Source organism: Pollachius pollachius (genome assembly GCF_949987615.1).
Source record: "Pollachius pollachius genome assembly, chromosome: 19".
NCBI lineage: Eukaryota > Metazoa > Chordata > Actinopteri > Gadiformes > Gadidae > Pollachius > Pollachius pollachius.
The window spans coordinates 8,378,380-8,402,551 of NC_136952.1; the positions used below are offsets into that span (position 1 = coordinate 8,378,380).

Sequence of the window (24,172 nt, forward strand, 5' to 3'; positions counted from 1 at the left end):
CTGCTCTCCTGCCATGCATCAAACACAGTTTGCACTAACACATGAGGTCAGACAAATTCCTGTAAACATTATAGTCTCTAAAACAATACATGCTCTCACGTTTTTTAGTTTTTTTTTGCAGATTTGTTAACATTGCACATATATGTATCTAGTGCAGGTGACAATAAAAAATTGTCAAACAAACTTTTTTTCCATTACAAGAAATAAAGTGTGTTATTAAAATGTCCATGGCAATCACGTCACAAGGTACAACAAGGTAATAAAAAAATGGGCAAATTGGGTTTAAAAAGTTGACAAATAAGTGCTTTTAATGTCTATCAAGTCACTGCAGACATTGCCTACAAGCACACATAAAACTCAAGCCAATTAAAGTCTCTTCATTTTCTATAATAGTGCACAACAGTTTTCTTTGTGTTGGTATTTTACTTTGTTATAATTTCCACTAACAGAAAAGCCACTATCTGCTGTCCCTTACTGTTTCCTCTTGACTGTGTAGCACATCCACTTCCTTATGCTAACAAGCTGAAGAAACCAAAAAAGACACAAGACTGAAGGCGAACTTGTGTGTAAAATTAAGGGTTAGGGGCGACCGTCTGAAAATGAATTGGCACAAAGGAAGCCCGAGATAAGCCTTTGATTGTTGTTCCAATTGATCAGCACACATTACAAAGTACAAAGTATTCATAGGGACCTGACCGTATGCCTGTTCCACTGGGACAAGCCTTTTACCAATGGGAAGGGAAAATAAATAAAGAAATAAATAAAAGGGGTCAAAAACACAAGTAGGTACGAGCCTGCTGGCTTTAAGGTGATAGACACCTTAGGAAGAGGAGGGGAAACACCTGTGTACAATAAAAGTCAAAAGGCACAACACCAGACACATATGGAATAATACAAAAATAATAGAATAGCACGCCACGCCTTTTCTCCGGATAGACAGTAAGATGTTCTTGGCAGTACAAATTGTCTGCTCATGTCTTGGAAAGGTATGCAGCTTCACAAATAATCCACTTATGATGAAGAGGAGGGGGAAGGGAGGGGGGGGTTGCACATCAACCAAGCTCTTCTATTGAGCTGATATTTATTTTTACATCTTCTATATCCATTTGTCCTGCTCATGCTAATAACATAAATGCACCAGATACATGGATAGTGTATTATAGCGTTCAACACTGGTAAAAAAAAAAAGAATGAAACTGTGATTTAGGTATACGGGCAATGTGAGTGAATGCTTGTTCTTCATAAAAAACACACAATGGCTAACCTAAAGATTTCCAAATTCACCAGCTAGATATGTGTAATTAATGAATCACCCATAGCATCATTATGTCGCTCTGTCCTCCTCTGTAATACGGCAGTAGTTACACCAGTAACAATACACAAGCTAACTTTTAAAATTGCAATTTTGGTTAAGTGGTAACACAAAAGTATTGCTAAGACAAGTTTCATTGTTTTGGTCATTAAACATCGGGAAATAGAGGTTTATACACTTACTTTATGTAGGTAGAATTAAAAATCTCTAAATGACTATTCCTAAATGGTCTCACCATTGGGGAAGATGTTTGCTCTCCAAATGTTGCTCAATTGTTGGACTTTTAAAAACCGCACTAAGAGAGTAAAAGAGAGAGCATCCGAAACCCAAACACAAAATGAGTACTTTAACCAGTCACTAAACCCCAATAACCGGACAGCTTTATATGCACCACCCCTTCGAGCCGAAGAGGCCTACTGTCGGGCACACTGACTTCTGTGCGACGACATGGCTGATTACGTTGGCTCAGCTACCGTTTCAGTGTACAAAGTTGTGTGAGGCGTGTACATTTTGGTCGGCGCCACCACAGTTGCTACACATGCTGTGTGACGTGAAGCGACGAGGCGTGCACTGTTTCAGTTAGAGATGAGGCGTGAGAGGCAGCTGCAGATAAGAAAGACAGAAGGAAAGAAAATAACAGTTGGCATGAGAAAACAAGGCCGGGGTTGAAACAGGGTCAGGTTGTTTTTTTTTGAGGCAGCATTAAGTTCATCCATGGTCCGATTCCCGACTGCTTTCCACAGGACACACGGCTATCGCACAGATATACGTCAGTTGTGAAACGTCTGCTCTCTTTTTTGTTGTTACAATTTTTAGATATACAAGAAAGCACAATTTCTTTTGTTGTTTTCTTAGGACCACAGTGGATATGCTCCATTGAAATGTAGGTATGAATGTAGGTGCGTGTGTGTGCGTGTTCGGGTGTGTGTGTGTGTGTGTGTGTGTGTGTGTGTGTGTGTGTGTGTGTGTGTGTGTGTGTGTGTGTGTGTGTGTGTGTGTGTGTGTGTGTGTTTCAATAGCATCAGTGACCGTAATACGCAGATATGAAACGAAAATGACGCAGGAATCAGTCATTACACCGCTTGCATTAAGTTCCTCTTCATCCTGTGGTATATATGTACAGACTCCTTGCATGCCTTGACCTTTGTATACAGGTTCGTCTTCGGGGTATTTTCCAGTCCACCGCATGACTTTGAATGGAATCATAACCCAGTACAGCAGTGGACGAAAGAAAGGGGGCGTTGTGGGAGCATGGCTGGAAGTAAAACTGGTGAAGGGTGAAGGGACGAGGGGACAGAGGGGTTCAAAGCAAACCGGTTAGAGGGGTGTCCTCTAATCAGGTCCAACCAATGTAGTCCCCTCCCTTCCCATCCTCGTATCTCAAGGAACTGGAGGGCGGAACAACGTGAGAATCTGCTTTGTAGCACCCACAGAACCCAGCTCCTCTGGGCTTTCCATGATGTCTGCTGCCATGCCACGTTGAGACCATCGACAGGTCTTGGGCTGGGGTGGTTAGAAGCTCATCCCGGACAATAACACAATCTCGTGGCGAGGAAGGCTCAGTCTGCTTTTGTTGCCTTTCATCCTTTGTTTATTTTTTGTCCTTTCAAGAGTCCTGAGGAGATAAGTCACAGATTTCTTGCAGTTGATTAAAGCCACGCGCACTGACTGGGCTGGCGAAAAAGGTCCTGTCGTTCCGTGTTCTGGCTATGTGGTGATGGGGATGGTGATGTTGAAGACCGGATCGTGGTTTAGCTCTGTGATGAGAGGTCCGTACTCCGCGACTCCTGAACTGAGGGGTTCAGAATAAGGGCCGCACCAAAGATTCAAGGATGTACCGGGAATCCGAAGCCCTCTCAGACATGACAGAATGCTGCCGAGGACCAACACTCTGGAGGAAATATCCACATACTCCAACGGCGTGTGACAAAAAAAGGTCTAAAAAAAAAACAAAAACAAAACAGGGCTGCAACCGCAAGTCAGGGTAAATGTTGAAGCGCTGTGGGGAAGAGGAGTAGGGGTAGAAGAGGTGGTGGGGTAGGAGGGGAAGGAGTGGGGCGCTTGGGGAACAACAGAGGAGTGGAGGGGTGGGGGGGCGGCGGATGGGTGACGGTGGCAGGAGACGGTGGCTGCAGGGGGAGGTCAACGGATCAATCGTGGCTAAAACTGTAGACAATGTCACGTGTTGCGTTGTTCTTTTCTTGATAAACCTTCACGCCCCTCGACAGGTCCCGGTGCCGCCTATTCACATCCTTGAGCCTCTCTCCTGGAGAATCTGAAGGCGGAGACAAAAAATGGGGGTGGGACCGGGTTAGAACGAGACAACCTTGGATACCAAGGGTCAAGAGAATCCCACCACTCTGCCATTTCATCCTAAATGTAAACTGTAAAATATTTCATGTGGATGGGCTGATGGATGTTATAACACAGACGGTGGGGCGCTGTGACTCCCTCACAGCACCTCGAGGGAATCACCACAGAGTCAGCCGGTCAGCTGCCCCGCGGAGCGCTCACCTTGGCCTTCTCAGTGGGCTCGATGACGATGCCATTGGTGGAGTTGTTGAGCTCCCGTGAGACGACGCATAAGAACTCTGCCTGGTCCTCGTTTCCATAGTTATAAGAGGAGCCGATGCTGATGAGCTGAACAGACCAGAGGAGGAGAACAAGAGGGGAAGACGGTTGATATGCAGTAGCTATATATATATATATATATATATATATATATGATTTGAGCCAAATAAGATGCCTATTTAAATAGTTCAGGGTGGTTTTATCTCAAATTGACCTCTCGAAGTTAATACCATGTTCATCGTGAAAAACAAACTTCTTCCTACCTGTTCAAACTTCCAGCCATCAGACATGGTTGAGACCATCTGTGTGAGTTCTTCTTCCTGGCACTGCAGTACTCGGTACACATGCTTAACGGGTCCCTTGGGAGAAAATAATCAACAGCATACATGTAATACATGTCATATAATGAGTTAATATAATCATTACACACACATGCACACAAACACACACAAGACGCTTACCTGAGATGTGCGATTCTCGTTGTCCCGTATCCTCTCTTTGACCAGCCTCACCAACGAAGCTATGTTGTAAAATTCAGCTTCTTCAAGAACACCTGATACGAGAGAACAGGTTTCAAAACAACTGAAAACTTGAGGGTGGTATCAATGGGCCCATTCTGTTTCTGTAACTGCCATTTGTTGATAATGCCTTTTCGCGGATACCCTTTGGATGGTCAAGGGTCAAAGGGTCCAACTGAGAAGTCACCACTATGAAACCCCACATTATAATTGTCAATAATCAAATCAAATAAAGTTGACTTAAAGGATAGATTTTCCTGTATTCTCAAGTAGAAGAATGAGTAAGGGGATCTCTGCTCCCTCGTGACCGGTTGCCCCGGGCAGAAAGGTTAGCTTTGGATAATGTTAGGAACAGGTAGAGTGATTCGACTAGTGAGATTAGATTAGTGCAAGGAATAGGAGACAGAGCTTAAATGATGAAGGGGAAACAACATGATGATTTTTCCAACACACACCATGTGGGGAGCAGAGCTGTTCCCAGCATTTCTGAGACCTGAGCCACTGCATAAGAAGTCCAATGCATTTGCCAATGCATTGGACTTCTCCCTGCAAAGCTAAAAGAGAGACGCAGGGCGAACTCCCATCTGAAGCCTCGGATTATTGAATGTTTGTTGTATGCTTTTGTATATTTATTACTCAAATAAACTAGCCTAATTGTTATAAGTTTGGATGACTCTTCAGTCTTAAACAGTTTAGACAAACGATTGACGTGGATCCGGAAATCCCACCACAGTGGTTTCTGTCTGCATGAGAATGCGAGCCCATGAAGCTGATTCAGACAACTACCATAGTAGGCTAAATATTGTTATCAGTTACTTAGTATAGTTAGTTACCGTCTTCTGCCAGGTTTTTCTCCATAATCAGTTTCCCGTGTCGAAGGTAGTTGAGAATAGGACCAAAGTATGTGGGGTCCCTGTCAATCAGGTATGCTCCTGTCTCATCCTGTAAAAAATACAAGCAAATGAACATATTTGTGTGTGTGTGTGTGTGTGTGTGTGTGTTTGTGTGGATTCGATGTACTTATAATGAATGTCCCTGACGTATGTGTTATTGTGTGAATAAAATAACATTATCAAGAATAGCATGGCACTCACTTTGTCAGAATCCAAATCCGGATCGTCTTGACACAGTCGGAACAGGAATGATTTGGGGTCCCTACACAGTGTTTGCTTGGTTGTAACGAAGTAGGTACCACCGACATTAAGGCGAACCCAGCGCGACCCTTTCTTGTCCGCTGGTTCTATTGGGGACGAAGGGCTGCTTCTTACTGGAAATCCAAACACTGATCGGCTGGGGTTGCTCGACATCCCGGGACTAGTAGGCAGGTTGTTCCGCGGGGGTATCATGAGAGTGGGCGAAGCCAGCCGCACAGAGCCCCGGACATCACGGTGCTCGGTTTGTTCTATAGTGCTAGTCCCACTCGGTTCAACTACATGCAGTTCAGCCATATTTCCTTCGTCTTGCAACAACTGCACGATTAGCAACACCGCAGGGAGACAATTCTTACCCGATTTGTAAACAGAGCAGGGCTATTGTTTTCCGATAAGGTGGTTGGCATTAGGGCGTTGCTACACGTACACGGTCGCTTTGTTCTCTCATCCAACGATGATTAATACCTGAATATTTCTAACAATAATCAAACATTGTTAGCTGCATCCTAATGAATCTTTACCTACACCAAATTGCTCATACTTGTTTATTCAAACGTTTATCAGAGAAAGACAATTCTTCCGGGTTGTAACGTGATTACTGTTTACTTCCGTTAGGACAGTATTTTTCAAATTAAGAGTTAAAAGTCGGCTTTGCTGGGGTCAGAGATTGTGCAGCTGGAATTCACTAACAAAATAACGCAAATAAAAAGAATACTTTAAATTTGACTGATTTGGGGAAGGAAGAAATGATACATAGACCTATATTATTACAAACGTGTATGTATTTATTTGGGTATAGGTACTTATAACCGATGCACACACCAGTCTGTTATTTATTACACAGTGATCTTTAGATTAAGTTGGAGTTCACTTGTTGCTATGACAAATAAGAATAAGAAAATTATTATTGGAATAATTATTTTATCATCGCTATTATAATCAGTAGTAGTAGTAAAAGTATGATACAGATGATTGGCCTATCCCTTCACTCAGTACCAGGAATGACAAAAGATGTAAAAGATGAAATTATGCATGTCAGTTAGGTTTTGGGGAAAAAAACGATACATCTAAAACAAAAAAAATTATATGACCCGGGTCGATTGTCGTATTCTCCGTATTCTTTATCTATAATACATAAAAAACATTTATATAACATGAACAATAATGTAATGATAAAGCTTAACATGTGGGGGCAGTATTATCCATCACTGCTTCAATTACAACAAATAAACCCCAAAGAAGAAACGCGCAGAGCGCGCCTTGTTGATGCTGTGGTTCCAGTTTGCCAGGTAATGTCATGACTGATTGCCCTATTGCAACCCTGACTGTACAGGAAATGAACTAAGTTGTTGTTTTCCACATGACACATTTGAGGCTCAAGTTGCTTATCGTATTGATGTTCATGTATGCGTTTATTTTGATCTGTTGCTAATAGCTGGTCGGTTAGCTCAGCATCCCCATCATCGAAAACATAAGCAAGAAACGGATCAAATCAGTTTGATAAACCATTTCTCATCTCGTTGTTGTTGTAGCCGCTGTTGACATCCCAGCAGCCTTGACCATGAGTGAATTTAGGATACACCATGACGTAAATGAGCTGCTCAGCTTGCTTCATGTGCGGGGTGGTGAAGGAGCAGAGGGATATATAGACCTGCTGCAGAAGCACAGGACCCCATACGTCACCACAACAGTATCTTCACACAGTGCGAAGGTGAGCATGCTTTCTCTAGTCAAGCAAGCAAGGCGTCACTGAAGTCTGGCCTTTTTGTAGCCGTACTCGCAACAAGGCTTGCATGCAACATTGTTATGTGCTCCTGTTTTAGTTATCTTGTAAATTCATGCATGCAAAGCAATGTTTGTGTATTGCTCTTGCCTAACCAATGGCACTTGCTATTATTTGCAGGTTAAAATAGCAGAATTCTCTGAAACTCCAGATGATTTCTTGAGGAAGTATGACGAGCTCAAATCCAAAAACGTCCGCAACTTGGACCCCTTGGTCTATCTGCTGTCCAAACTCAGCGAGGACAAAGAGGTAAGGAATGCAGGCAACAAAATTACCAAAAAACAGACTATGTGGCTGTCACTGACCTGTAATAAGCCTGTGCAAGCCTGCTAGCATTTCCAAATTGCCTACCTACCTTTCATTTTTCACCAAACTGATATGGCCGATATTCCCCCAGATGCTTCAGTGCCTGCAGCAGAACGCCAAAGAGCGGTCTGAATCCTCCGCCAATGCAACCTCCACCACCAGCTACACTCTCCCCTCCACCACCACCAAGATGTCCATGCAGGAGCTTGACGAGCTGCGCAAGAAGCTGGGCAACGTGACGGCCATCTCCAACGCGCCCCAGGTCAGCCTTTACCATTCGTTATCACTGCTGTGGACCTGAGGCAGGGTTTTGTAGCAAAAGGGGGTAGACAGGGGACAGTAAGAGAGGGTTGAGTGGAGAACAGGAAGGATGGCGGGAGAGTGTAGGGGACTGGGGATACAGGGATGGTTATGGCCCTGGTTATCTCCAGGCTTATCCAGAGAAATCTGTATCTTCTTTCAGGGTCTGAGATTGCTGGGCGGAATGCCTTAGATATGAAGGCAGTCGAAGGCCAAAGAGAATATTATCCATTAGCTTGTCGCCGGGCCTTTCACACTGACAGCCATCTGAACTAGAAAGCAACTGGCAGTATCACATTGAAGGGCGAGGTTCCTTTGAGAAGCAGGAGTGATGAGACACCTTGTGTTGCTATGGTGTGTGCTGCAGTCTGCGGAGGTCACCAGGAAGAATCTAAGGGAACGACACAACAAGAAGAACCCCACACAGCTCAACCCGGTGTTCCCCAACTGGGTGTACGATCGGCCCGCTCTCATTGGGGACTTCATCACGGGACCCTCCGGCCCTGGGGCCGAACCAGTCGTCCCTGTTGGTAGGTTGTCTGTGGTGTGATCTGGTAACGTCATCTCCCAATTCAGTTACTGTTTCATCTCACCTGCTGGTTAATGCAATAGGTAACACTTTACAATGATGGTACAATTAACCATTAATTAACATGGGTTAATGCAGTACTTGCATTACTATATAGCATTAGCACGCCCTTATTGTAAAATGCTATCATGCAATATATATTGTCAAGTCTTATATATTGTGTAATATCTTTGTGTAATTAATATTTCTCTTAGTTGTCAAGTCAATTTGAATCATCATTAAATAACCAAAGATGATGCCATCCATTAAGAGTCCCCTCCGCGGTAAACCCGGTGGTTTTGTGCGGCTCACCGTAGTCTCTGGTGCCCGGTTCCCGGCAGGTACCATGCCCCTGTCGTCTCAGGAGCAGGCCCTGTTGGAGGACCTGCTGTTCGTGCTGATCGGGGTGGACGGCCGGGACATCAGCGCTCAGCCCGTGCTGGGCCGACAGAACCGCTCCTTCATCGTCAACCCCACCCTGGACATGTCCATCAAGGAGCTGGTCAACCGCATCCTGCCGGTCGCCTCCTACTTCTCCACCATCACCCGGTGAGTGTGGAGTGTGTCCGGTCAGACCCCGTCCCAAAGGACTGAACCACAGTACAACACACAATACCACACACAGGGTAAACGGGGCTGTATGTGTCCCGGATCATATTAGTCACCCCAAAACACGCACCGAATAACCTAGAATAACTTCACTTATACCGCACTATGTATACTGTTGTACATATATGTTAACTATTTTATCATTCTCTTGTTATTTTTACTTTTTAAAACAACAACAATAGCAAGTACATTCTGTGACCAGTGACCCCAATAGGTTCCCCAACCTCTTAAGGGCATAGGAAAGAATACAACTTTTATTTTGGTGGGCAAAATCCATACGTGCATCCAACGGCTAACGCCGCTGCGGACCTCCACAGGTTCGTGGAGGAGAAGTCGTCCTTCGAGTACGGCCAGGTGAACCACGCCCTGACGGCGGCCATGAGGACCCTGATGAAGGAGTACATGATCCTGGTCACCCAGCTGGAGCACCTCCACCGCCAGGGCCTGCTCTCCCTGCAGAAGCTCTGGTTCTACATCCAGCCGCCCATGAGGACCATGGAGATACTGGCGTCCATCGGTAGGGGTGGACAGAAGGCCTATCTGTGATGATGCCGTTCTGGAACTGTGCCTGTTCTCCTGTTCTCTTCCCCCCCCTCCCCCGCTCTTCTTGTGCATACAGTGCCTTGCAAAAGTATTCACCCCCCTTGGCATTTTTCGTGTTTTGTTGCCTCACAACCTGGAATTAACATGGATTGTTTGAGGATTTGCATAATTTAATTTACAGAACATGCCTACAACTTTGAAGATGTTTTTGTTTTTTTTATTGTGAAGCAAACAACAAATAGGACAAAATGACAGAAAAAGTCAATGTGCATAACTATTCACCCCCCTAAAGTCAATACTTTGTAGAGCCACCTTTTGCAGCGATCACAGCTCTAAGTTGCTTTGGATAAGTCTCTATGAGCTTGCCACATCTTACCACTGGGATTTTTGCCCATTCCTGCTTGCAAAACTGCTCCAGCTCCTTCAAGTTGGATGGCTTGCGCTTCTGAACAGCAATATTTAAGTCTGACCACAGATTTTCTATTGGATTGAGGTCTGGGCTTTGACTAGGCCATTCCAACACATTTACATGTTTCCCCTTAAACCACTCAAGTGTTGCTTTTGCAGTGTGTTTGGGGTCATTGTCCTGCTGGAAGGTGAACCTCCGTCCTAGCCTCAAATCACGCAGAGTGGTAGAGGTAGGTTTTGCTCAAGAACATCCCTGTATTTAGCACCATCCATCTTTCCCTCAACTCTGACCAGTTTCCCAGTCCCGGCTGCTGAAAAACATCCCCACAGCATGATGCTGCCACCACCATGTTTCACTGTGGGGATGGTGTTCTTTGGGTGATGCGATGTGTTGGGTTTGCGCCAGACATAGCGTTTTCTTTGATGGCCAAAAAGTTCAATTTTAGTCTCATCAGACCAGAGCACCTTCCTCCATACATTTTGGGAGTCTCCCACATGCCTTTTCGCAAACTCAAAACGTGCCATTTTGTTTTTTTGCTGAAAGTAATGGCTTTCTTCTGGCCACTCTGCCATAAAGCCCAACTCTATGGAGCGTACGGCTTATTGTCGTCCTATGTACAGATACTCCAGTCTCTGCTGTGGAACTCTGCAGGTCCTCCAGGGTTACCTTAGGTCTCTGTGCTGCCTCTCTTATTAATGCCCTCCTTGCACTGCCCGTGAGTTTTGGTGGGCGGCCGTCTCTTCGCAGGTTTGCTGTTGTGCCATGTTCTTTCCATTTGGTTATGATAGATTTGATGGTGCTCCTGGGGATCATCAAAGATTTGGATATTTTCTTATAACCTAACCCTGACTTGTTCTTCTCAACAACATTGTCCCTGACTTGTTTGGAGAGTTCCTTGGTCTTCATGGCAGTGTTTGGTTAGTGGTGCCTCTTGTTTAGGTGTTGCAGCCTCTGGGGCCTTTCAAAAAATGTGTGGATATGTACTGACAGATCATGTGACACTTAGATTGCACACAGGTAGACATCATTTCACTAATTCTGTGACTTCTGAAGGTAATTGGTTGCACCAGAGCTTTTTATGGGCGTCATAACAAAGGGGGTGAATACATATGCACATGCCAAATTTCAGTTTTTTATTTCTAAAAAATAGTTTTATGTATATATTTTTCTCATTTCACTTCACCAACTTAGACTATTGTCTTCTGATCCATCACATAAAATTCAGATTAAAAAAATATTGAACTAAAGGCTGTCATGTAACAAAATAGGTAAAAAGCCAAGGGGGGTGAATACTTTTGCAAGGCACTGTAGTCGTCCATAATGTAGTTTCTAAATGTAGTGTTTAATGTCTAACTTGGCGGTCTATAATGGTTACAGGTATTTCGGTTTAAATAATATTCTTGTATGGTTTTTACTAATCATATTGGGAATATCGTTGTTATTCCAAGGTGTTCTTTCTCTCTCTGTCGTGGCGGCCTAATTTCACCTTCCCCGTGATTAAAATGGTGGTTGTGAGGCCCTGCGTCTCTATTCTGACCCGTTGACCGATGCCCACAGCGTCCTCCGTGGACAAGGGCGACTGCATGGGCGGCTCCACGCTCAGCCTCCTCCACGACCGCACCTTCAACTTCACGGGGGACAGCCAGGCCCAGGAGCTGTGCCTCTACCTGACCAAGGCGGCCAGCGTGCCCTACTTTGAGATCCTGGAGAAGTGGATCTACCGGGGTATCATCAACGACCCGTACAGGTGAGGCACGGCGTCGTAGACTCCCCTGCCGAAGGGTACCATGTTTGATCCACAAGCACAGTGGACCAACTCTGGGCATCTTCAAGGAAGGAAGACTCCTATGTGACATGCACTTAAAAAAGGAACTGTAAGCCACTGTGGAGGAAAAATGTTTGGCTAAAGTGTGCGTGTGTGCGTGTGTGTGTATGTGTGTGTGTGTGTGTGTGTGTGTGTGCGCACAGTGAGTTCATGGTGGAGGAGCACGAGCTGCAGAAGGAGAAGATCCAGGAGGACTACAATGACAAGTACTGGGACCAGCGCTACACCATCATACAGCACCGCATCCCCTCCTTCCTGCAGAAGATGGCCGACAAGATCCTGAGCACAGGTAGAGTGTGTGTCATTTTAAAAGTCATGAAGGCGATTTGCTTCATACCTCAGTGAGACTGAGGAATGAAAAAACATGTCACATCTCCGTCTCCATCTCCCTGGCTGAGCAGGGAAATACCTGAACGTGGTGCGGGAGTGTGGCCGGGACGTGACCTGCCCCGAGGCCAAGGAAGTGCTGTACACGCTGAAGGAGCGCGTCTACGTGGAGCAGATCGAGAAGGCCTACAACTACGCCAGCAAGGTCCTCCTCAACTTCCTGATGGAGGAGAAGGAGCTGGTTTCACGCCTCAGGTGAGCCCCCCGGACAAGGCGGTTTGATCAATGTGCAATCGGAAATGTTATGATTTATAATCATCATGTCTAAACCAATGCGTTTAAGCAAAGAATTACATATATGTTTTGCCAAAAAATAGGGTTAGGGTTAGGGTCATCTTAATAAAAACAATGTTGTGTGAGAATATGGACAACGGTGGACCAATCACGTCCCGGGCTTTTCGTCCACCTCGTGCAGGTCCATCAAGCACTACTTCCTGATGGACAAAGGGGACTTCTTCGTCCACTTCATGGACCTGACGGAGGAGGAGCTGAAGCGGCCGGTGGATGACATCGTGCCCTCCAGGCTGGAGGCCCTGCTGGAGCTGGCGCTGAGGATGAGCACGGCCAACACGGACCCCTTCAAGGACGACCTCAAGGTAGAGTACCAGCAGAGGCCAGCCCCGTGACTGCTGGGATCCTATGGCTCCCCCTGCTGGAGGCCATGAGGAACAGCAGGCCCTGTTCCCCCAGAGGTTCAGTGTTTAGTTCATCAGATCTATGGCGAATGTTACAGCCAACAGATGCTTCATATATGACGGCAGTGTTTCTGTATCTTTTTATCCGTCCAAGACAATGAGTAATATCATCTACGATAAAAAATGTTTTCTACTGTAAGACGGGGAGAAGAGTGTACATCGATGGTTTTATCTGTTGTTTGGTTTCATGCACCTGTTTTGATAAGTAACTTGATTGGGTCAATTTTTTTTTACAATAGTGTAGCCTTATCACACACGCACCCCCACTTTAACTACCACCGTGCTCAACATGCCAGGGCGTCTGAACCCCTAGCCGCTCTCCCCTGTGTTGTGGCCCCCATGCAGATCGAGCTGATGCCCCACAACGTGATCACCCAGCTGCTGCGGGTGCTGGCCATCGAGACCAAGCAGGAGAAGGCGGTCATCAACGCCGAGCCCACCGAGGCAGCCCACACCGGGCTGGAGGCCTTCTCCTTCGACTACATCGTCAAATGGCCGCTCTCGCTCATCATCAACAGGTTGGATTCCCATGTTTGCGTTGTTCTTTTAAGCTGATCCCAATTGCGTTCTATGCTCTGTGCGGATAAAAGGGAAACTAAATGTATTGACCGACTAACTCACTGATGTGCTTAAGATTCGTTTTGCTTTTGGTAGCTTACAGTCACATTACAAGTTTAGTATAAAATGTATATTCATCTTCCTGTGGTCGCTTAAGACCACACAATTATCAAAGCCTGCTTGGTTCGCTTTTGTATATATATTACGACTCTCATAATTCTCTACAAACTATTGCCCGCCCTCAGGAAAGCCCTTACCAGATACCAGATGCTCTTCAGACACATCTTTCACTGCAAACACGTGGAGAGGCTGCTGTGCAATGTTTGGATCACCAATAAAGACGCTAAGCAGCATTCGCTCCACTCTACCAAATGGTGCGTATGTGTATTCAAGCTAGGGGGGCTAATTGGGAAAAATCCAGACTGGTTAAGCTTGATTTATGAAGGGTCTAGCACAAAGTGTGATTATTATTATTGTGAGTGAGGTTAGCTGGGTAGGTAGACAGACAGACATACAGACAGTTGATGCATCCAATCATTTCAATTGCATCGAATGAAATGATTGGACGACCAGACCTGCGACAGCCACAGACACCAAATTTTGTGGTTTTTTTACCTGATTTATCAGGTGTCGAAATAACATTTCTAAAATAAATTGCCTAACTTAGCTTCACCACTTCCTCTCTGAGAATCATTATGTCACCATGCAGTCAACGCAGAATATTTTGTATTATTTTTTTTATATCTCAACCACCTCCTCCCTACCCTCCAACTCCTCCTCCCTTAACACTCTCTGTCTCCGTGCAGGTTTGCGGCGGCGTTTGCGCTGCGCCAGCGCATGCTGAACTTTGTGCAGAACATCCAGTACTACATGATGTTCGAGGTGATGGAGCCCACGTGGCACATCATGGAGAACAACCTGAAGTCTGTGAGTGTGGACACACACACACACACACACACACACACACACACACACACACACACACACACACACACAGGTCCTAAGGTCAAGGGAGCCAACGTGTTCCCTAGGAACAGCTTGTGTCCTCTGTTGTAATGCAAACCGGATGTCGTTTGTAAAAGTCCAAGATCGCTAGGACAGGAACCTCTTGGTGGGGAGTCGCTGATTATGCTAGGGAGTCGCTGATTCTGCCCCCCCCCCCCGTCCACGGACAGGCCTCCAACATCGACGACGTGCTGTGCCACCACACCAGCTTCCTGGACAACTGCCTGAAGGACTGCATGCTGACCAACCAGGAGCTGCTCAAGATCTTCTCCAGGCTCATGTCTGACTGCATCGCGTTCACCAACCACATGCAGGTCAGCTGGCAACGCTCCGAATGAGTTTGTACTTTCCGTTGAACGACATCACACAAAACATTGCAACGGTGAAATTCGGTCCACCGGGGTCAGGAGGTCGGGCAAAGCAACGATAACCAAAGTCTTTCCGGTGCTTTCTGTGATCCCCTCCCTGGTGGGCCATTGCAGTCCTTCTCCCAGAGCATGAGCCTCGACCGTCTGTCCCTGGAGCACGCCGCCACCGACGGGAGCAGGGACCCCGTACTGAGGGCCGCCACTAAGGTAGGAGCTGCTCGACTACGGCAACGGGGCCAACGTTCGTGGTGCAACGCTGCAGGGGTCGGGGAGAAAGGCCGAACCATCACTGAGGGTTTTTGAGTAGTGATAAGGGTGGCCCAGTTAGGTTATGATGTCAAACCCCCATCTCTGCAGGCTTCCTGTAGTTATGAATCATTCATGTAGTGACTTCCTGTGGAATGATGCATAACCGCAAACAAAAGCTGAACCAAAATAAATGTTTTGCAAAAATTCCATTACTTTTGCATTTACTTTGCGTACATGTAAATGTCCACGACTATGAGTCACTCATAAATCGGTAGATTGTTGTTTTTGAGATCCCTAATTGTGTGTGTGTGTGTGTGTGTGTGTGTGTGTGTGTCCCCAAGTCCGCTGCGGAGCTGGCCGACGCCCTGAAGTCGGGCGGGGGCTTCGAGGCCGCCATCGGACGCTTCGACAGCAACTTCAGCTCCATGCTGCTGGACCTGCTGGACAAGCTGAGCATCTACAGCGCCAACGACTGCGAGCACAGCATGATCAACATCATCTACAGGTCCCCCCCTCACTCCGCCTGTTCTATCCCTTATACCAGTTGTAACTCAAACAAACAATACAAAAACGGTTAATAGGGCTGAATCTAATTCAAACCAATATTGCGACGTAATAGAACGTGATTTGCAAATCGCAAAGGCTGCGATTTGTAATTTTGGGGGATTTGTGGGGATTTGTCACTGTTACTGACTGGAGATCAGTAAGATTGATATTTATTTTTCTTTTACAATTCAATAGTTGAATAAAGATGTTATATCAATTCATTCACCAATTCGTCTAAACACATAGGCCTGGCCTAAAAGAAAGTTTATATGCAGTTTATATGTTGACACCTTCCAATGTTGTGTTGGTCATACTATAGAATGATTTATAGTCTAGCAGCAGATGCCCTCAGGTTTTGAGATACCCCCACCCGACTTAGAACTAAACGCAACCATCTTTTTTCTTATCTTTAGGGTCCCCCATTAATGAAATGGAGTGTTGCGAAGTTTTCTTTTGGGGGAAAAATGTGGTTTTGAGCTATTCTTTAGACCTACCCCAATCTCTGAAAAAGGCTAATCCGAATAGGACAAAGTTGACAAAAAAGCCTATAACATGAGAATGCCCACTCTTATCTCCATCAGAACTGCTGAGGTATGAACCAGGTGTCTACCCTACATCACCAAATAGTCAGAATGTAATTTACCTGAAGAAACACTGATACATAGTCCTTTAAACATACCATTGTTTAGGCGGAACTGTACTTTTGTGGTGGACTCCTTTACCTTATCGCATTTGTCATGAAAACATTTAGATTTATGTCAAGTAAGCTGTTACTGCTTTGCCAAAGATGCTGTTAAACAACAGCCAGTGATTGTGTGGAGAGATCTTGTACAGTTTTATTGCAAATCAGACTTCTTAAGATATACCATTCTCTGAGATAGTCAAATTAAGTAACTTAATGGAAGATAGTTGACATACGGTACTGTAAACTAAGTTGATGATGGTCATTTAATTTTGCTAAAGAAAGTCCAGGTGCTTGTACACTCAGAATGTGAGTAACCTAATAGGGTAACTACATTTAAGGTCTATGAAACAAAGACAGAAATACAAGGCATGCATAGACTTCTGAGTTTTATTGAACCATTTAAATCAGCATCTCCTATCTCAATGTCATGTTGATAAAATACAAACAAAAATGATAGTGGGTAATAATAATACTAAGGGTAATAATAATAATAATAATAAATCTCAACGTGCCTTATGCCATTTCAGAAAACACAAATAGGAAAATCAAATGTAAAACAAACAAAACATATTTTTCTTTGTGTGTGTGTGTGTGTTTCAGTCAATATTAGGCTTTTCACTGTCTTCTTCATACACATTTGGTGACACATTTTGACATTCTGCACAGCAGTTGCAGAACTCCGTACAGGGAAGGCCAACATAGAGGCACTGGCACTTTCCACTCTCTACAATTTTCATCTTTGCAGTACAAATGAGTTATGTCTCTCACCTCTGTAGGTGCGGGGGGTTTCTTAAATAAGACTGCTTCAATGGCTCCATCTCTGACAATCCATCCGTTGTCAATAGGACTCCACAACGTGGGTTTAGGGATGTGACTGTGGCACCATATCGCTGTCTGGTACATTGCTCTTCGTACATGTTGTTCAAATGCATCCTCTGTTGGTGGAAGATTTGCAGAGGCTGCATCTGTTGTTGATGCAATTATGAACCTCAGTTCATCCAAGTTGGTGCACATTCGTCCATTTTCTTTTTTCTTTTTGCCGTAAAGTCGAAGTGCATACTCTCTTGCTACTGGAAGGGACTTTTCCAAGCTTGCAGACACTCCAACATGGGCCAGATCTTTGAGTTCACTGAGATGAGACTTCAGTTTGTTGAAGGCTGTACTTTTTCCAATCCTGTACAAACTACTGGTGGTGTCACAGCCAGTGAGTGCATGACAGGCTGGTAGACAACTGGACAGGTCTTTTCCAATTTTCTCAGATATGGTATTGATGGGAACATATCTCTCCTTCATTCCATGCCCTGAATGCATGAACACTGTAGATGAGCCAAACATGCCTTTGCGACATGCCTGCATAATAAATGAGCAGTACTTCCACATCTGTGTCATCACATCGCACAATGATGCGAGGATAAGACTGTGCAAGATCTATAGCATGTAGCACCATTCTTGTGTCCGCCTCCTCTTGATCACTGTACAAAGATGTCAGACTGCTCACTCCTGCATTGCATATGCTCTTCACCTCCTCACCTTTATCAAATCCACCTGCCAAGATGATGGAGTCGTCAGAGTGTAGTCTCTGTGGGCCTGCAGTGATGATGTAGTTGCTCACGAACATGCACAGAGCAGTCTTGTTTCCACTACTCTGCAGGTACTTCCTGTAGTTTGGAACATTTGTGTTGCCAGTGATGGCATGTGTTGGTCTTCCATCAGTTGCACCTCTCCTTTTCCTCTCCAGGCCTTTGATTGACAGTGGGTTGTCATACCTGTCAAATACCATGACCACACATTTCATTTCCTGTCCTCTTTTCAAAAGGTACAAGATCTTCTTCAGGATACATTCCGCTAGGTCACTGAATGTCTGAAATGCAGAATCATGGAGACTTTGAAGCATAGCCATGCCATCAATTACATATGCAGATTTATCTGTGCTGTCAGGCAGCTCCTGCACCACTTCTACAACAGACTCCAGTTTCTTTGAAAGGTCTGCTTTAGTGGTCTTTCTGATTCCGCCATCATCATAGAAGAGAGAGGGTGGGACAGCAGCCAGTTCGTGACACATAACCATCTCCAATGACACGTCTCTTTGTTTTGAAACTGCCAGGAGTCTCCTGAAGAGCACATCTGAATTCAGGTGAACTTTATTTGTTTTACTACTTGCAAGGCTTGCTTTCATATCTCCAAATGTTGCTAGTTTCTGTCTTTTTTCTGAGTCCCAGAAACTTTTGGTTGTTTCACTCTTCAGTCGCTCATCGATGAAAGCTGCATTTCGTGTTTCTCCATCTTCCAGAAAGCTTGAGAGATCTTTTGCCACCTTTTGTGATGCTACTTGTCCACTTGCGATGTTAATTAGCTCATCTGGAACAGTATTTAAATCAAATGGGTTCTGCCTGTCTTGCACATACTCCATAATCTGTAGAATCTCCCTCTCATCCCTGTCCATGCGGGCTGCTCCGTGCTCTTTGTGGGATTTCTGTGCATGTGCCACTCCATCACAACATCCATTCATGGCTTCAGCATATTCACTGGTGACATGCCTTGTGATGAGCCATCTCGTCAGAGCTCCCTTTCGGTGTGTGAAGCCCACAATGCCTCCTTGACTCTTTCCTTCTTTATTTATCGTTTGTTCCAGTGCTTGATCAGTGGCAACACTGTTGAATTTTCGCTCCTGTGCTCCACAACAAACCCTCCTTCCATGAGGAATTTGTATGAATCTGGTTGGCTATTTTCAAGGGCTTTCATTTCAGCTATGTACACTGGCATGTACTTGGAGTAGTTTGTCCTGCCAGCAGCCCGGAACCATGGTATTGCTTCTGACATGCAGTTGAGATGAAGTTCAAAGTTAGTGTCACGCTCTGAACGTAGCATTCTGAGTAAGAGATCAGCCCCTTCGATGAAATGTAGCCAGTACTTGAAAGTTTCTGATTGTTGAATTCCACTCTCTGAAAACTGCTGTATTTTAGTCTTCAGATCAGGAAGGCTGGTCTCCAATTCTTTTAAGAGGTTCATGGCAGAGGCCTTATCATTGCCATGGAAGGCATGCTGAATATCTTGCAGAAGTTGTTCTTGTGCATCAGTCATTAGACTTTGGCCTTGCTTGTCAAGCCAGGATGCCATCGCTGTCCAAAAGAGCCTAAACAGAGCCTCTGATACGAGCTTGATGCACCTAACACCTCTTGCGAGTTGTTTCCCCTGAAGCATCTGTCGAGCTGATGCCTCAGCATACACACCAGACTCAGTTATGATGTCAAAGAGACCACCGTCAGCAAAAACCTTTCCAATGCTTGCCAGAAAGGCCATGGTTATGTGCATGCCACCCATTCTCATTGTAACCTTCCCATCTAAAGTCTCAGGTTTACTCCATATAATCTGTTGCGCTTTGCTGTAGATGGCAAGATCAGCAGTAACAAGAATGTGGCTCTGTCCAAGTTCTTCAGCAAGCTTTGTCAGCTGCAAGAGGGATGTGTATATGGTGGACAGGTCAGATGGTGAAGCTCTTATGAAGGGCATATATAGTACCGTGGCTACTGGGATGTCTGACATCGATATGTATGCATTGAAAGCAGACCATCCAGGAATCCTCTGCTCTCTCTCTTTCGCGATACGGCTCACCTTCCAAAGCAAGTCTTGGTCCTCTGCTCCTTGAGCTTTGGTTTGGTCTGACTTGAGGAGTTGTGGCTGAACCGCCGGAGGTTCAGGTCGCCTTGGTGGCTTGATGTACCTGAAATCAGAAGGAAAGGATCTTAGCATCCGATACATATGACATGAAATAACAAGGACAATGAAAAATATTACATTTTGACATTAATAAAACTAAAATTTGCTTTAATAATAATATAATCTTTATTTATTTATATTCATTTTTGTAAATAGATAACAATTTGACAACAACATTTACCTATGAACTTCTTCAATGTCCAAATCACAGTTTAGAGCTGTGAGAGATCTTTCTGGAATTCTCTTGATGGGGTTGTGTACTGTAGTAACATCACCTCTTCTGTACACAACCATTGCCATGGCATGTGTGGTATTCTTTCCATCCAGTGTCTCTTCATTCTGGTCAAAGTTGTCAATAGCAGCATCAATTATGCCATGATCTGTTGTACTTGACAGGCCATTTGGGATGTAAACGCCTTTGCTCCTCTGCAATTGATCTGCTGCTACAGATGTGAGAAACTGCCGCACTTCAGTGTAAGAGACACAATGACCCATTGTGTGTAGCTTGTTGATAATGGCCTTGCTCCCAAACTCATGATGGATCATGACGCCCAGTCCAAGTGTGATAGGTGTACGGATGTTGCAGCACTGGGCAATTAGTTCATGACAAAATGTTATAACACGTATGTTATCTTTTGTCGCTGGGTCATCATTACAGGTCAGCACTTTTTTAAATGCATGTGGACTAACACACCAGTTCACAAAATCATATAAAATGTCTGGTACATATTTACTGCACTCGACTGGGGACATCTTATCACTGCTTATGTAGAATTGAGGCTCATGCTCTACATTTTCCATAGCTTTCCTTAATATACCTGCAGCCTGGTGTAGGATTTGTGTATCAGTTAGAGACTCTCTTCTCTGTGGCGGCAATGTCTCCCTATCTTCTGTAACTTTTTCTCTGAGAAGAGCCGCTTCTTTCATTGCTTGACCAACTGTAATGGCACCAGAACAGATCAGATCTGATTTTCCAGGACGTTCAATGAAGATAAGTTTCTCTCCATAATGTTGGTTCAACTTTGCTTTGAGTCTCCAAGCTGGATACTTCGCAGGTTCTTGAGTAGTGCTTACTTTTCCCACATAGCTCTGAGTTAGAGCACTTAGTGTGGTAACTGTCATCTTCTTGGAAAACAAGGTCTTACTTAATTCTTCAGTTAGCTCAATGAAAGCTTTTTCATGTTCATTTAATTTATTTTCTGAAAGTTGTTTGTTTCTGGCTGCTGTGATGTTATTTTTTGAAATGTAGTGTCCTAGGCAGCTCTTGTGGTACTTTGCATCATACGCAAATAGGTCGACATGATTCAGCATGCGAAGATGAATTTTCTCATCAAACCTCTCTGCGGTTGCATCGAGGACCTTTGACCTTGTGCTTTATCCTGTACCAGTGCTTATAGGGGTCAGGCCTTCTTTCTTTGTGGCTTTCTGGCTGCAAATGAAGCACTGGCTGCGGATGTCAAATCCTGGCTCTCTGGTCAGTCTTTTGCTCTGATATTGCCCCTTGGCTGGTTCTTGCTCAATGGCAGTACGCTGATAGTGACTCGAACTAGAATAACTAGCCCTGCATGACTTGTGATATGAAGCTTTAAACTTAAAGGACAAGATGTCATCCGAGTGGGGGGATATCCTCTCATGGACTTCATCACCACGTTCCTGAGCAACCTTCAATATTGTTGTGAGTCCTTCTAAGGTAGGTTTCCTGACATATGGATTCTTCTTATCTCCTTCTAGAGGCTTTTCACATATTAAGCACAACTTGTCATCAAGTTGTGCATTGCTTGCCATCTCTGTTGGATCCATTTTTACTGTGAACTGTGAAAAATATAACTATTAATTTTACTCATGTTCTTGGTAACATAAAATAGGCCTCAGATTTTAACTTTTCAAAAAGAGTAGTATTACATTTGTATAAATTTGTGTCTTACCCATTATCGGTCATCTTATTGGTGGTCCTTGGTTCGATTTTCCTGGTTAGATCAGTGCATATATCTCCTCTTGGACAGCCAGGTGTAATGATTTAGCTAACAGCTTATTTAGCTAACAAACCACAGTTCTTCCCCTGCTGTCATTGGTTGAACTGAATTGGCTTCAATTTACTGCTTAAAGTAACTACTAAATCTCAATCATCTATTTGTGATTGGCTCTCTGTATTTAGGCCCCTGCAATTCTCTGTGCACCTTTGGATAAAACATATATTACTTCTGAAATCATAAATTAATATTTCCACTATTTATTACATGGCTTTATGTTGCCCCTGCCGCATACATCATGTGTGATTGAATATGGCATTGTGCTTTGCTCACATATATAATTGCCTCAATCCAGGGATTGAGTACTGTATGTAATCCAACAATGTCAACTCAGACAGAGAACAGTTAGTCTCATTTTCTATGCACTCAGTACAAGATATCTTCACACAACCAACTTGTTATTGTTTAATAGCATCCTAGGTGATGGAGTAGCAGCTATTTGACATAAACGTATGTTTTTTTTTGGTAAATGAGAGAAAGTAAAGAAGTCCTCACTAAGAAAGTACAATTTCCGCCTAAACTAAAGTTATGTTAAAGGACTGTTATTCAGTATTCCTTTTGGTAAATTACATTCTGACTTTTTGGTGATGTAGGGTAGACACCTGGTTCATACCTCAGCAATTCTGATGGAGATAAGAGTGAGCATTCTCATGTTATAGGCTTTTTGGTCACCTTTGCCCTATTCAGATTTGCTTTTTTCAGGGATTGGGGCAGGTCTAAAGAATAGCGCAAAAACACATTTTCCTCCCAAAAGAAAGTTTCGCAACACTCCATTTCATTAATGGGAGACCTTAAAGATAAGAAAAAACATGGTTGCGTTTAGTTCTAAGTCGGGTGGGGGTATCTCAAAAACTAAGGCCTTTTTTGACATCTTGCTACTTGACTATTATTACTTGTTTAGTGAATAATACAGAACAGAAGGAACTTTAAAAAGAAAAAATTAATACTAAATCGTAATATTGGTCGAAATAATCTCAATTAGATGATTTCCCCAGACCGTTCAGCCCTAGCGGTTAATCATGATTTACAATCAGCCGGTGTTGATAATGCTGTGGTTTTTGGTACCATGGAGGGCTTCCACAAAATGGCGGTTGATGAGTGAACCCGTTGCTCATTGATTCCACAGGCTGGATTTCAACGGCTTCTACACGGAGCGCCTTTCGCGGATGGCCATCGAGAGGAGCCAGAAAGCGGCGGTGTAGAGTTTGTGTGTCCTAGTGCGATGTTTTGACAAGAAGTACTTAAAGTGTCCACCTCCACGCCCTCCACCGCCCTGTTTGTCAAGGCTACAGTAGCAATCAGAGTTCACATAAACATGGCAACCGTTGCACCCCCTTTTTACAGACTGTTGTTTCATTGTTGTTGTATAGAATGTATTGGAAGGAAATGACCTGTTTATTAAATATGTAAAGGACCAGGAATATTAAAGGATATCTGCTTTACTTTCTGAAAATGTAACACATGACACTCCTTATGGGTAATTTATTGTACCTACCAGAAAAACAAAATAAAAATAAGATTTACTCCTGTGTAATGAATTGAAAACTGAATGATTTTAGAGCCTTGACTGCTGTGAATATAAACAGTGTCTTTCAGGATGGCTATAGGCAGTGGGAAATCTAAATGTACTCTGCTCTGCTGCAGTGGTTGACGGAGAAAGTTTTAACTGGTGTAGTTGACAAAATCTCAAGCATGGTTAGATCTTTGATCCTGTGTTAAAGGGTCGCAATGCTATGTTATGTTATGTGTATCTTCATTTGTACCATTAACATGAGACGCAATCACAGCTGTATTACTTGAGCCTACAGCAAAAAAAACAACTACCTAATTTAACCATATTTAAATGTCCATTACAAAAGGCGTGCATTTTCTTTTTACATATTCAAATCATTATTAATTAGAAAGATGTTATGCGCAAAATGCATACAATATGAATGTGTGTGATGAAGAAAAGTATATTTAATTTTTGTGTTCGATTGTTTGGAGCTCATTAAATTGACTGGTTATGCAACGATGGGGTTCCAACAGGCTTGCAGG

General features: G+C 44.1%; 2 protein-coding genes and 1 long non-coding RNA gene across 3 annotated transcripts; 2 read left to right on the top strand and 1 right to left on the bottom strand.

Moving 5' to 3' along the window:
- The first annotated feature begins 2,166 nt into the window (after positions 1–2,166).
- On the top strand, positions 2,167–2,395 carry LOC307090347. The gene is made up of 2 exons (XR_013812649.1): positions 2,167–2,285; positions 2,332–2,395. It is a non-coding gene; the product is annotated as an uncharacterized lncRNA (long non-coding RNA).
- On the bottom strand, positions 2,207–6,140 carry kctd2 (potassium channel tetramerization domain containing 2). Its single transcript, XM_079756940.1, has 6 exons — positions 5,496–6,140; positions 5,235–5,343; positions 4,345–4,436; positions 4,147–4,242; positions 3,827–3,952; positions 2,207–3,587 (listed from the first exon to the last, which is right to left on the bottom strand). The coding sequence occupies exons 1-6, from the start codon at positions 5,847–5,849 to the stop codon at positions 3,558–3,560; spliced, it is 807 nt and encodes a 268-aa protein (XP_079613066.1). The 5' UTR covers positions 5,850–6,140; the 3' UTR covers positions 2,207–3,557.
- A 653-nt stretch (positions 6,141–6,793) lies between these two features.
- Positions 6,794–23,651, top strand: tubgcp2 (tubulin gamma complex component 2). Its single transcript, XM_079757473.1, has 18 exons — positions 6,794–6,841; positions 7,085–7,263; positions 7,456–7,584; positions 7,733–7,903; positions 8,309–8,471; positions 8,851–9,058; positions 9,436–9,635; positions 11,628–11,817; positions 12,039–12,184; positions 12,297–12,477; positions 12,698–12,878; positions 13,323–13,495; positions 13,781–13,909; positions 14,342–14,462; positions 14,711–14,854; positions 15,023–15,115; positions 15,499–15,662; positions 23,262–23,651. Exons 2-18 carry the CDS (start codon positions 7,114–7,116, stop codon positions 23,335–23,337), a joined length of 2,619 nt encoding a protein of 872 aa, XP_079613599.1. The 5' UTR covers positions 6,794–6,841; positions 7,085–7,113; the 3' UTR covers positions 23,338–23,651.
- Positions 23,652–24,172: the final 521 nt, after the last annotated feature.